Consider the following 12,146-nt stretch of genomic DNA (forward strand, 5'->3'; position numbering starts at 1 on the left):
TCAGTAGAAGTCACTGCTATAGAGCCCGTAGGCCTGTTCCAAAAGCTCCCTAAAGGCACCCACACGCGCACACACACACACTCTCTCTCTAAACTCTGACGCTAAACTCTGTGCTCTGTCGAGGCACATCTCACTCTCCTTGTTTGTTACTAGCCATCAACGCTTTCTCATTTCTTCGAAACAAAAGGCAAACCTACAGGTGCCTGCTTACCTCAGCACAACAGCTGAACGGGTCAAACAGCTGTGGGGCCAAGCTCTCTCTCTCTTTCTCTCTCTCTCTCTCTCTCTCTCTCTCTCTCTCTCTCACACACACTCACATCCAGTTGGTGGAACATTGAACAAGTTTAGGTGTGTCAACAGTACTGATGGGGCTCCAGTAGTGTAACACGATGGAAGTGTGCAGGCTTCTCTATTATCTGAGTGAGATACGATTCCTACAGTGGACATAGTGTGTATCATGTGTGCGTGCAGGACGTGCTCTAGTATGTGATACAACACGCAGACAACATGGAGGGCAACAACAAAGTTTAATTCCAAAAACAATGGTTAGTTTCTCTTAACAGTGGCCTTCAAGTATGGACCTGTAAAAACAATTAAGTTTGGCTGATTAGATACAACTCCAGTTTGAATAGTTTCGATTACCATCGGGAGAGAAAGAGCACTCTTTGCACTTTAATACAGTTAAAAAACACTCTGCTGCATAAAAAAGAAGTTAAAATCAACCATTGAAGAGAATAAATAGACAAGATTTTATGCAGGATTGCACTTTGTGGAGAGATGGCGATATCGTTATGTTCCGTTTCGAACTCGAGAGCAAAACAGTCTTTCGCGAGAGCGCCAGTTGCCCACCCTTTCATTTTTTCCACAGAAACCTGTCGTTGCTCTTCCACAGGGCCGCTCTCCCACGCTGCTCTCCTCTCCTGGCCTCGGCAGGGACCTTGGTCCTTCCACACACCCTCTCCACCTCGGCCAGGTCCGTCAGTCTGTTGATGCTCTCCTCGTTCCCCTCGCTCAGGATGTCCCAGAAGTCCTTGCGGCTGCCCGTCGACCTCTCCCGCGGACGCCGGGGAGCCGCGACGGCGTGCAAGGGCGGTGCGACAGGGTGTGAGGTGCGCCCGGGCGAGGGCGTCGAGGGAGTGTGCGACAGAGGAGAACCGACGGGGGGCGAGGGAGGCTTGGGGTCAGCTTGGGAGAGGGGTGGGGGGGCGCGTTGGGGGGTAACCACGGTGACGGCCCGCGTTGTGGGCGATTCATGGGGCCGTCTCTGCTCAGTGGTCCTGGGTTTGGTTCTGAACAGATCGTCCAAGATGGAGGTGTCTCCTATCAGCTCTGTGAGAACCTTCCGGCAGGGCGGGGTGGCGGGCCTCTGGACGTTCACAGCCTCGGCCTCCCTGGCAGCCTGAGAGGATGGAGGAGGTCTGTCTCGGGGGTCCAGGTCAGTGTCCGACTCCCCAAGCCCCGGAGCACCGCTGCCTTTGGGCTGGAATGGACTGGAGGAGCTAGCAGCAGTTCTAAGGGTTTTAGAACCCAAATCCCTCCTTTGAACATTTTTCTCTCCTTTAGCCTCATGGCATTTCTCCTCCTCCTCTGCCTCAGGGGTCAGAACCTCTCTGGAGTATTCTGGAACCTCTCTGGAGTATTCTGGAACAGCGTAGTGTGAGGTTTTATCCCCCTTGTGGCTCCTCTTGGAACTCTTCCGGTGCTTCAGAGAAGATGACGAGGAGGTAGAGGGACGGGATGTTTCCTCAGGTTTGGGCCGGGCGCTCTCAGGTTCTGGATAGTTTTCCCTAACAACGGCTGCTAGTTGGGAACCCTGGGAGCTGTAGTAGTGTCGTAGCTGAGAAAGCCTTTGGGCTGAAGTGCGCCTCAGAACTTCATCTGCAAATTTCAGGGCCGACTCTGCTCCGCACGCAGCCGCCATTGCCTCCAGCTGCTGCCTGCAACACACACACACACACAGGTTTGTTTTACTATCCTAGTGAGGACCGACCCTTTACTCCCGTTCAAAATAGTGTTATCCCTAACCCCTAACCCTAACTTTAACCGTAACCCTCCTCACTGCCCATAGATTTTAAGTTGTGGGGCCCAAGAAAACGTCCCCACATGGGTTGTTCAACAACACCACACACACACACACGCACACACATACAAACAAATACAATGTTGACTCTATATCCTGTAGCAGTTTGGCAACCATCATTATAACATACCCAAAACAGACTGTACTGTGGGACAGGGATAGTTCAAAGCCACTGGTGGCACAGTGTATTATGAGGTGTTGCTACCATTTGTGGCTTTCATAGGAAAAACAAATAAAGCAACAGTGGTAAAAACGCTTGCATGCCGTGCACTGGATTTAAATCATTTAACAGGAGAGTTAATTGAGGGGAATAGTGTTGTGTAAATATATATATATTTGTGTGTGTGTGGGTGTGTGTGTGTATGGGCTGAGACAAGTCTTTCCCTGGGGATGTAGAGGGGCCAGGCTGATGTGTGGTGAGGGATGTGTGGGTGATGCAATGAGAGGGAGGGAATTGTATGAAGCTTAGTAGTGTGTGCATGTGTTTGTGTGGGTTTGTGTGGGTTTGGAAAACCTGGGGGTGAATATAAGGGCCAGTCTCTGGAGGGCTGTGATCTGGGCCTCCGAATGCTCAAGATGCTGGGAAAACGGTGGGAGGGCAGCTCAGAGGTGGTCTTGACACACGTACGCTTACGCGTACACGCACGCACACGCCCGCATGGATACACAAGCTGTGGTGGGTTCTGGTTCTGGTCCAATACCCTGCTCTGCTGTCGTCCCTTCTCCTCCATACCCCCCTCCCCTCCTCTCCTCACTCACCTACGGACTGCAGCAGGGGTCTCTCCGACGATGAAGGTGGCGCGTGGGGTGGGGTGGGTGCTCCGGGCGGTGTGTGTGACGGGGTGATCTGGAGTACGCCCCTCCCCCCTCTGCCTGTGGGCTGCTTCATCTATCACCCCAAAGGGCGGGCTCGGAGGGGACGGCTCATCCCACTGGGACTGTGAAAACACGCAAACCCCTTACCTTACAGCATCCCATAATGCCAATCCGTCCTTCTATCATGGCTTAAGATGATAGGGTATAGGTATTAGGCCGAATGCAAGGTGTGAACTTTGGGAGCCCGGAAGACTGGCCATGGCCGTACCTCCCCCTGGCTGTCCGGGACCTGATTGGCTGGGAGCTGCGAGTGCACCTTGCGTACGAACACGTCGCGGAGGGCGGCTCTGCTGATTCGCTCCTCGGCCTTGCTCCCGCCCACCACCCGCTGGTTAGAGTGGGTGAACACCACTTCTTGCAGACCACCTGAAAAAACATGGCGATGTCTTATGCTGGATCAGTACAAAAAAGATCTATTTTGGCCAAACCTACTCAAACTCCACGCCAGACCTTACGAACTTACCCAAGACGTGGTCTATGGTTCCATCAGGGTCTCCTTGGTCTCCTGGGGTGGTGCGATGACCATCTTTGTGTCTCAGGCTGGTGAAGGAGACCGAGGGTCTGGCAGTCCGTCTAGACGGGCCAGGGCCGTCTACCCACCCGTCTGCTCTCGGCGTGTGCGCTCGCCTGTGCGTCCTGGGCTGGTCTCTCGGCGGAGACGAGACCAGGCAGGCTGAGGATCTCCTTCTCTTGATAGGAGAGGTTTCCTCCTCCGAGGAGGTGAAGGTCTCGATGTCCTCGGTGTGTCTGGACCTGGTGGCCTCGTTCTGCAGAACGGGTTCCTTTCGAGTCTCCGAGCCCAGGTCCTCAGACTCGTCCGAGTGAAACTCGATCGGCTGCATTCGGGGAACTGTCGTTTTGGCCTTGACGAGACCGTCCCTGCCCGACGATGAGAGTCTAACCCTCTTCATCCCGGGTTTCGGACCGCTAGGGCCTCCCGTCTTTCCTCCGAGGTCATCGCTCTCTTCAGACAGGGATCTAGGAGTCTGGGCCTTCCCCGCCCTTTCTATCCTGCCGCTCCCTCCATCCTCTCTCCCGCTGCCAGAAGACACGTCCCAGGTAGAGTCCTCATCGCCATCCTCTCCTTTCCTTCCTTCCTTCCTCCCCGCTCCACCCCGGACCGCCTCGCAGCCACTGCCTTCCACCTGCTCCCCCCCCTCACTCAGACTGCCGTCCGACACGGACGACCCGGCTCCCCCCTCGACCTCTGGCCCCGGGGGCAGCCTGGAGAAGTCGTGCTGGAGGAGCAGGCTTCTTTTCCCGGGAGGGGTCCCGCCGTCCTCTCCTGCTCTGGGCTGGAGAGCCGTCCTCCGCTTCCCGGCCTCCGCGTCGTCGTCCTCGCTGCAGCTGCTGAAGTCCAGCACGGCCCCGGAGGGTCGGGCCCCCCCGCCGCGGGGCTCCGAGGGGCCCCCGGCTGTACCCCCTGGCCCCTGAAAAAAAACGGAGGCTGATGAACGGCCTGGCGTCGCTGAGAGATGAGCTGGAGGTTTCAACGCAACTGCATGCTCTTTAGAAAGACGGACGATGCTAGAAGCCACCGGAAGCTACGGGCCTTTACATCTATCAGGTAGTCAGTGAGCACGATCCAATGTCTGCGATAATGAATCGTTGAATCGTGATTGCGTCCAGGGTTCTCAGCCGTGATGTCACGGCCAGCACAGCACTAAAACACGCTGTCTAATGTCTGCAACAGCTCTGGGAGGTGTGTATGAGCCTTTATGAGGGCGACCACCGACAGCGATACTAATCATATCAACTTAGCCGAGCAGATGAGTCTTCCGTGGTGTGCGTACGTATGTGTCTGTGAGTGCGTGTGTGCGTTGAAGCGTGTTAGAGCACCCTGGCGTATTCTGCACGTTGTTAAATCCTGAATGGCCTGGCTGTGCAGCTATACAAATGACACAGTGTGTTTGAGAGTGTGTGTGTGTGTGGACCGGAGCACTAGCTGGGAACTGTGACAACAGATAAGGGGCATCACTGTGTAAATAAATACAGCAGGCCAGATAGCTAGGCTTCAGTGTGGTCTGCTGCTTCCATTCCAGCAAGGTAATGAGAGCCATCTGTCAGTGGACATGGCTATGAGAGAGAGAGAGAGAGAGAGAGAGAGAGAGAGAGAGAGAGAGAGAGAGAGAGAGAGAGAGAGAGAGAGAGAGAGAGAGAGAGAGAGAGAGAGAGAGAGAGAGAGAGAGAGAGAGAGAGAGAGAGAGAGAGAGAGAGAGAGAGAGAGAGAGAGAGAGAGAGAGAGAGAGAGAGAGAGAGAGAGAGAGAGAGAGAGAGAGAGAGAGAGAGAGAGAGGATGTGTTGGTGAGGGGACGAGGGACCATGTGTGTGAGGCATCCCCCCTCTTTTACATGGGAATGGAAGAATGACTGGGTCGCTTGGGAGAGGGATGGATCGATGGGAAAGACGAGTGCCCCCGTCACGGGTTCCTGAGAAAGACCGAGTTACTCACGCTCTCTCTCCTCTCCTCCTCCGCTTCCTCCCTCTCTTCCCGTATCTGCGTTTTCGCCGTCATCACGCCCACCTCCACTTGGCCCTCTCTCTGTGAGGAACACACGCACACGGTAAACAAGCACAACCGTGGCGACCTCGTACAGACGTTACAGTAAAGAACCCGCGAACTGGGATGACGGGTGCACTGCGTGCCACGAGTCAGCTCCCCTCACCTCCAGTATCTGTCGGGTCAGGCAGGTCCCCTGGGTCTGCAATCTGAACAGGTTGTTCACCCCAAACAGCTCCCCCTTCTGGTTACCCGCCCCCTGCACCGCCTCGAAGTAGCGTCGGGCACTCTCCCTGCCAACAACCGAACACTGCAGCTGCTGCAAGGGGGGGCGGACACAAGACACGGTACGAGGTAGCATCGTCGCGACAGAAATCCGCCGGCGAGGCTAAAAGCGAGTGTTTTCGCTCGCGCGTTTTCGCTTAGTATTGGCCCTCCCGACCGAGGGAGAGGTTACCTGCTTGTAGATCTGCCTCAGGTAGATGATCTCCTCCACTGTCCCCAGAGAGATCAGCCTGAGCACCGTCACGTCCCTGCACTGGCCTATACGGTACGCCCTGAAAACGTCAAGAACACGGGCGCTCAACTGACAAGGAGCCCCAGGGTGGAATGATATCACCGTGCATATTCATTTGGCACACGCTGCGATCTAAAACGACACGGTGCGCTCGGTTAAGCACGGCGGATAACCAGCGACCCGAAGAGCCTGGCTTTAACGGTGTTTCTAGTGGCTGGCGACAACGGACACTGTATTTTGCCAGGCACAGCGCAAACAACATCATCTCAACAACAGTATTACATCTGCCTGACGCTAGGACGGTGGAGCAATAGCGACGTGGCATCTCCAAAGAAAGGGAGAAAGAAAGAAAGGGAGAAAGAAAGAAAGATAGAAAGAATGGCAGCTCCTACCTGTCTATCGCCTGCAGGTCGTTCGCAGGGTTCCAGGTGGGGTCAAACAGAACCACCACATTAGCCCCCACAAAATTCAGCCCCAGACCACCCGCCCTGTAAACAACAGAGGGAGGGAGAAAGAGGAAAGAAAACAAACAAGGTCTTAACGCGACAGTGGTCCAATCTACCACCCAAAGACGACACAGATCAGAGGGGTCAAGTTTGCCTCAGGTGAGGAGAGTGGAGCTCACATGGTGGACACCAGACAGATGTTGATGTCAGGGCGACTGTTGAAGTTCTTCACGACCATCATCCTGTCGCGGGCCTTGGTGTTACCATCCAGCCTGCTGTAGTCCAGACCCTCGGCCATACAGTAGCTTTCCAGAACGTTCAATAGCTGAGGGGATAGTAAAATGTATTCAACGCAATGTAACTATCATAATGCTATTGTAACTACAGCTCACTTTGAGCAAACTGTGTAATGTCCTCTTTAAGGTCTAACTAACTCCATCATAGTATATGTAGACAGGCACTTTTACCATTCAGTCTCAGGTGACTGACAACCAGCATTGAAATCAATTATTAATTACTTGGACCGATTACTCTCCCATAAAACCCAGGACTTCAAAGCGAATGCTACCTCGTGAGAGACACATCTCCTTTGGTCACGTTCTACTTTTAAATAAGGCCTCATGTTCCCAGGAGGCAGTTCTCTGGGCTGTGCATTTGTGTGTGATGTGCGATGGGTTTATCATTCAGACCAGACATCTAACTCGGACACGATCTAAACCCACTTTATATGACAATCCCCACAGACCACGGACACTTAACCTACTAAACAAACTCAAGCATCCGGCTCTCACACATTATGCACCACTATAGTCCCTTACACACACACACACACACACACACACACACACACACACACACACACACACACACACACACACACACACACACACACACACACACACGCAGTGTAACAACCCAAAGTACCTTGGTGGACATGGAGAAGAGTAAGACCTTGTCTTTCCTTTGCATGTAATGTTTCAGTAACTTCTGCAAGGCCTGATAGGGGAGAGGAGAAAGCAGATGATTAAACCAAACATCAACTTGTGATCAACGCACAGCTTTCAAAAGTGAGATTTGAACCGTATACGTACCTTCATCTTACCACTGTACATGGGGTCTGACATAGCCTCAAAGGATTCATGCTTGCACCTCTGCATAAAGTCAGGAAACTTCTGGAACACCTTCTCGCAGATAGCATTCACATACTTCTTCTACAGAGACCATGGAAAGAGGTGTCACTAAATTGTGCTTATTTCCAGGAAATGTTTACCACTCATTTGGGCTAAATGGAAAACCTATTTCTTCCAACGACCGAAGAATTAATTGCTAACACTTCATAAATAGGTGAATGATAATGACTGTTCTGTTTGAGTGTCAGAAGATAAGTTCAGGTGTTTCAGAGATTCGCTTTAGAGAACTCCAGTTTACGTTCCAGAGATGCTGACCTGTTTGCTGCTGGTGTCTGCTGTGCTCTGAAGTAAGGCGACGTGATTGGCAACCTTCCTGAGAATGGCTAGGTAGCTGAAGTACAGAGAGCTGACGTCCACGCCATCCCTGTTCACCTAAAAAAAAGTTGAATATTTTGGACAGTGTTTTTAGGACATGTAAACCGGTAAATGTCCTCGTTTAGAGCTCGAAGGCTGACGTGTCGAGGATGGTTGACCTTGTAGCAGCATTTCCTGCGAGTGCGTCCACTGCCACAGCTGCACTTCTCAGACGAGCGCAATAGCAGGGAGACGTCCTCCGACTCCAGCACTGTCCTGTAGACTGCCTGCTGGAACTCTGTCAGAGAGCAGTACACTACCTGCACACCAGGACACACATCCACTCCGATTATCAGACCCAGAGGAGTGACCAGACTAACGGACATGGAATTGCCTGGGAGGAATCACATAATAGGTTCGTAATTGTACTAAATGAGGCATGTGATTTGTAATCAATCAATAGCACGGTGTATGTTCGTTTTGTGTTAACCGGGCAACGTTTATGTGGACCCTCGTTCTCCATCTCAACCTACTCTGTCGTCCTTCTTGGGAAGCTGTTGACTAATCAGAGCCTTGGTCCTCCTCAAAAACCAACGGGAGAGCTTCCTGGCCAGGGCCCGGACCGCCTTCCTCCCTGTCGCTAGGGAACGTTTGGTTGCAGTGTGCTTCTGTCCCTGCTCAATGGGGTCTGAGAAGTTGTTCTTGAAATGACCCAGGCTGCCAAGACAACCAGGGATGGCCCTGAGGGGTTCAAATACGGTCAATGTAAATCCAGTTAGTCTCCTTGTTTGATCCTTTGGGAGTATCTTCATAGCTTACCAGTCCATGACACACCACAGTTCATCCAGGTTGTTCTGTAGGATGGTGCCGGTGAGACCCACTCGTACCTGGCATCTCAGCCTCTTCATGGCGTGGGTGATTTGGGAGTTGGGGTTCTTGATTTTGTGGGCCTCGTCCACTATCACAGCACACCAGTCTATGCTAAAGTGCCCGGGAGAAGGTCAGTTAAATAATGAGCTCAAGTCAACCCGATAATAGAACGACTTGGGAATTGACACTACAGTAACCGAGATACTTTGCCCACGGGTGCCTGAAAGGGACCCCAAACAAAACACACAGAAGCGGACGCAAACCTCGCCTTTGAACAGTTGCGTCTATCTACCTGTTGAACTGGTCAAGGCCGAGTCTCAAGGTCTCATAGGTGGTTAGGGCGATCTCGGAGCGGCCTCTTCTCACCCTGGTAAGCTCCTCTTCCTTGTGCAGCCCGTGCACTACCACCACCTGGAAGTGCCCCCACGTCTCCAGCTCATCCTTCCAGTTATAGAGCACCGACAGGGGGGCCACGATCAAGAAGGCCTGGGGTAGGAGCACCAGAGAAGGTTAAGAACACAAGGGAAAACCTGGCAATTGGTTTCACATAAATAAAACATGCAAGTTGCATGTTTTATTTCTTTCTAAGGCCAGAGGCTGCAGTTATTGATTATATCGTGACTCAGTGCAATGCAAAACATGGCATCTACCATTAGCTTACCTTTTTAGGTCTACAGTTTTTTGAGGTGGCCTGTTTCAATAGAAACTGAGGTCTGTTGTTTTCTATATCTTCCCCAGTTCCTGTTTTATGTAATAAAGCAGCCAGGAAACCAATGACCTGCTCAGAAACACACACACGTCAACAATGACCTCCCCAAAATATAATTTTGTACAGTTTAAATGTTAGTGTCTGGGTCTGGATTTACCTGAATGGTCTTCCCCAGACCCATATCATCTCCCAGGATGCAGCCTCTAGACTGGACATAGCTGTGGTAGATGAACTGGATGCCTTCTCTCTGGTAGTCCCTCAGGTACCTGTTGATGGTGTAGGGGACTTTATCCCCAGTCTGAGACAGTATCAAGGGCTCAGAGGAACCAGGAGTGCTTAAACTACTGCTGTGGAAGAGTGGCTTCTCCTGAGTGGACCGTTCTCTCTCAAAACAGTCAGTGCTTGGCCCCTGGAGCTCAGAAATGGGAACGATCTCTTCCTTCTCCTCCATCTCCTCTCCTTGGTCACTAACATTGCAGTGATCAGTGTATCTCACGAGAGCTGTGGTGACAGTGTGAGGGGCGGAGAAGAGTTTCAGGATGGTTCCTTCTCGTAAGGTGCCCTCTTCGGGGCTGGGAGCCAGGCATGCATCCCCCTCCTGCCACACTGCTGAAACAGCAAGGAGATTAATGCTGATTTGCCATTTATAACAAGGACAGGTACACTGGAATACTTTGCTTTTCTTGACAGATTCCTAGTGGCCTATATAAACCTGTAATAAATAAGCCATACGAGCTACTATTCTCATAAAGAATAGAACAATAATTTAACAATAATGAACCTATCAAGTCTATAGCTCTACACTAAGTATGAAAACATCTTGTTAGCTATAGCTAGCATAATAACTATACTAATAACTGACAATTTAATAAAGACATGAAATAAATCCATAAAAGGCAGATATCAATATTAGTCAACTAGATTGCATCAGTGTCAAACCTTTGACATTAGTCGAAGTCATCAATCAATGGAACCCATTGCAGCACTGATAGCCGTTAGCTGACAGTCAACAAAAAACTGAAAGCTGACGTGTAAAAACAGTTCCTTATCTTGCTTGTTAAAAAAGGAGGACATGCCTCAGAATCTCAGAAGTTGGCGTTGAGAAGTGTGATTGTGCGCAAATGCATGTATTTGTTGGCTGGAACAGACCTGTCAACTTAATATTCAGACTAGCAAGCGAGCTAGCGAAGCTAGCAGCACAGACCGACAGTGGAAGCATCAGGGCTCTGTTCTGTTTATCTATTTCATCAACGGGAGCAGCACTTTCTACATAAAAAAAATGCAACGTTTAAAATATTTTCTTAAAAAAAAATATATATAATAATAAAATACAATATGAAAGCTACGTTTAATAGTTTAATCTGTTTTTTTTATCCTTAGAAGTCTCATTTTTTTAAAACATTTGAAAGAAAGATGCTTACAAAATAATCATTTCACCAAAACATTGCCCTTCATTCACCTTCTCTCTGCCTTCATTCATGTTCTGCCTTACGTTTCTGAGAAACCAAAGTAGGCTAAATAACTATGGTCCTAGTTCTTAGTATGGGCCATTGCAAGATCATGTGCCTCACACTATAAGACCAGCCATTCACAGTTTTATGCACTTTTACTATTTATTTCATTCTTTCTTTTATTCATTAATGTATTAACTAAACCTGTCTTTGAAATCACGAACACATTTGATGAAATATACATCTGCACTAACATCCAATCATCTGTCCAAGGCTGCAGCCTATCAAACCACACATCTATCTAGCCTACCCCAGCTTTCTCCCAGCCAACCCTCATGTATTATTGTAAAAGAGGCCAGGGAACGGCCTTGTGGTTCAGCGAGAGAACAAGTGTGTGTGAGATCTAGCACAGTATGTAAACCGTTTGACATCAGTGTTTGGGCTTTCTTTATGGGAACATCTGCAGCAGCTGCCCTATAAATTCCCAGTGTTGAGAAAACAGGAACAAATAGTTCCATTTTTGTATGGCAGTGTACCATGGCGAGGAGCAGACGAGCCTGCCCTCATCTGGAGCCCTGGGCTCAGGCTCCGCTTAGAGAAAGTCAAGTGGTGGATGAAGGGCCAAGAGCCATGGATGTGTTACACTGTGTTTACTCGCAAGCCCTGCCTAGCAACAGATAGGCCAACAATGCACGCACTCTGGCTTTTTCTGTTCAGATCCAAGGGACAAGCGATATACATTTGTCTTGATTACAGTCCTAGTTATTTTATCCAGCTACTCAAAGGTTTGGTTTTGAAGGCTTTGTCTTCTATTCGGTTTCTCTTGATTCTCTCTCTTCCTCTCTATTGCTATTTCTTTTTAATTAACAGTATGACTGTCCAAATTTAGGAAAATAACTTACAATTCTGCATTGTCCCACAAGACCTGAGAGGATACTAGCACCTCTAAACATGCCAGATATACAGCTCTTAGAAGAACCTAGAAGAACAACCTGGCAAAACCGAAACAAAATTTGACATAGTATGCTGGGAGCCAACATCGGTTGGATGTCTGCCGCTGGTCGTAATCGGATGGAGGAGCGAAAGACCTGAATGGGAGACTTGTCTTCTTACAGAAGCCTAGGAAACGCTCCATCTGCTCTTTCGCCCCTCTCCCATGACTCAGACAGCAGAACTGGGGCCAAAACCAATTACAGCCATGCCAAAGATGACA

The 12,146-nt window shown here is 50.3% G+C and overlaps 1 protein-coding gene across 1 annotated transcript; it reads right to left on the bottom strand.

Annotated features, from left to right (window-relative positions):
- Nucleotides 1-517: 517 nt before the first annotated feature.
- ercc6l2 (excision repair cross-complementation group 6-like 2) lies at nucleotides 518-10,643 on the bottom strand. Its single transcript, XM_067231545.1, has 19 exons — nucleotides 10,422-10,643; nucleotides 9,640-10,091; nucleotides 9,435-9,551; nucleotides 9,066-9,259; nucleotides 8,723-8,884; nucleotides 8,433-8,644; nucleotides 8,083-8,219; nucleotides 7,865-7,981; nucleotides 7,511-7,630; nucleotides 7,344-7,415; nucleotides 6,599-6,744; nucleotides 6,366-6,461; nucleotides 5,914-6,013; nucleotides 5,623-5,775; nucleotides 5,409-5,498; nucleotides 3,420-4,386; nucleotides 3,165-3,322; nucleotides 2,840-3,018; nucleotides 518-1,937 (listed from the first exon to the last, which is right to left on the bottom strand). The coding sequence occupies exons 1-19, from the start codon at nucleotides 10,441-10,443 to the stop codon at nucleotides 854-856; spliced, it is 4,578 nt and encodes a 1,525-aa protein (XP_067087646.1). The 5' UTR covers nucleotides 10,444-10,643; the 3' UTR covers nucleotides 518-853.
- Between the last annotated feature and the right edge of the window lie 1,503 nt (nucleotides 10,644-12,146).

This window comes from Osmerus mordax, chromosome 28 (assembly GCF_038355195.1).
Source record: "Osmerus mordax isolate fOsmMor3 chromosome 28, fOsmMor3.pri, whole genome shotgun sequence".
Lineage (NCBI taxonomy): Eukaryota > Metazoa > Chordata > Actinopteri > Osmeriformes > Osmeridae > Osmerus > Osmerus mordax.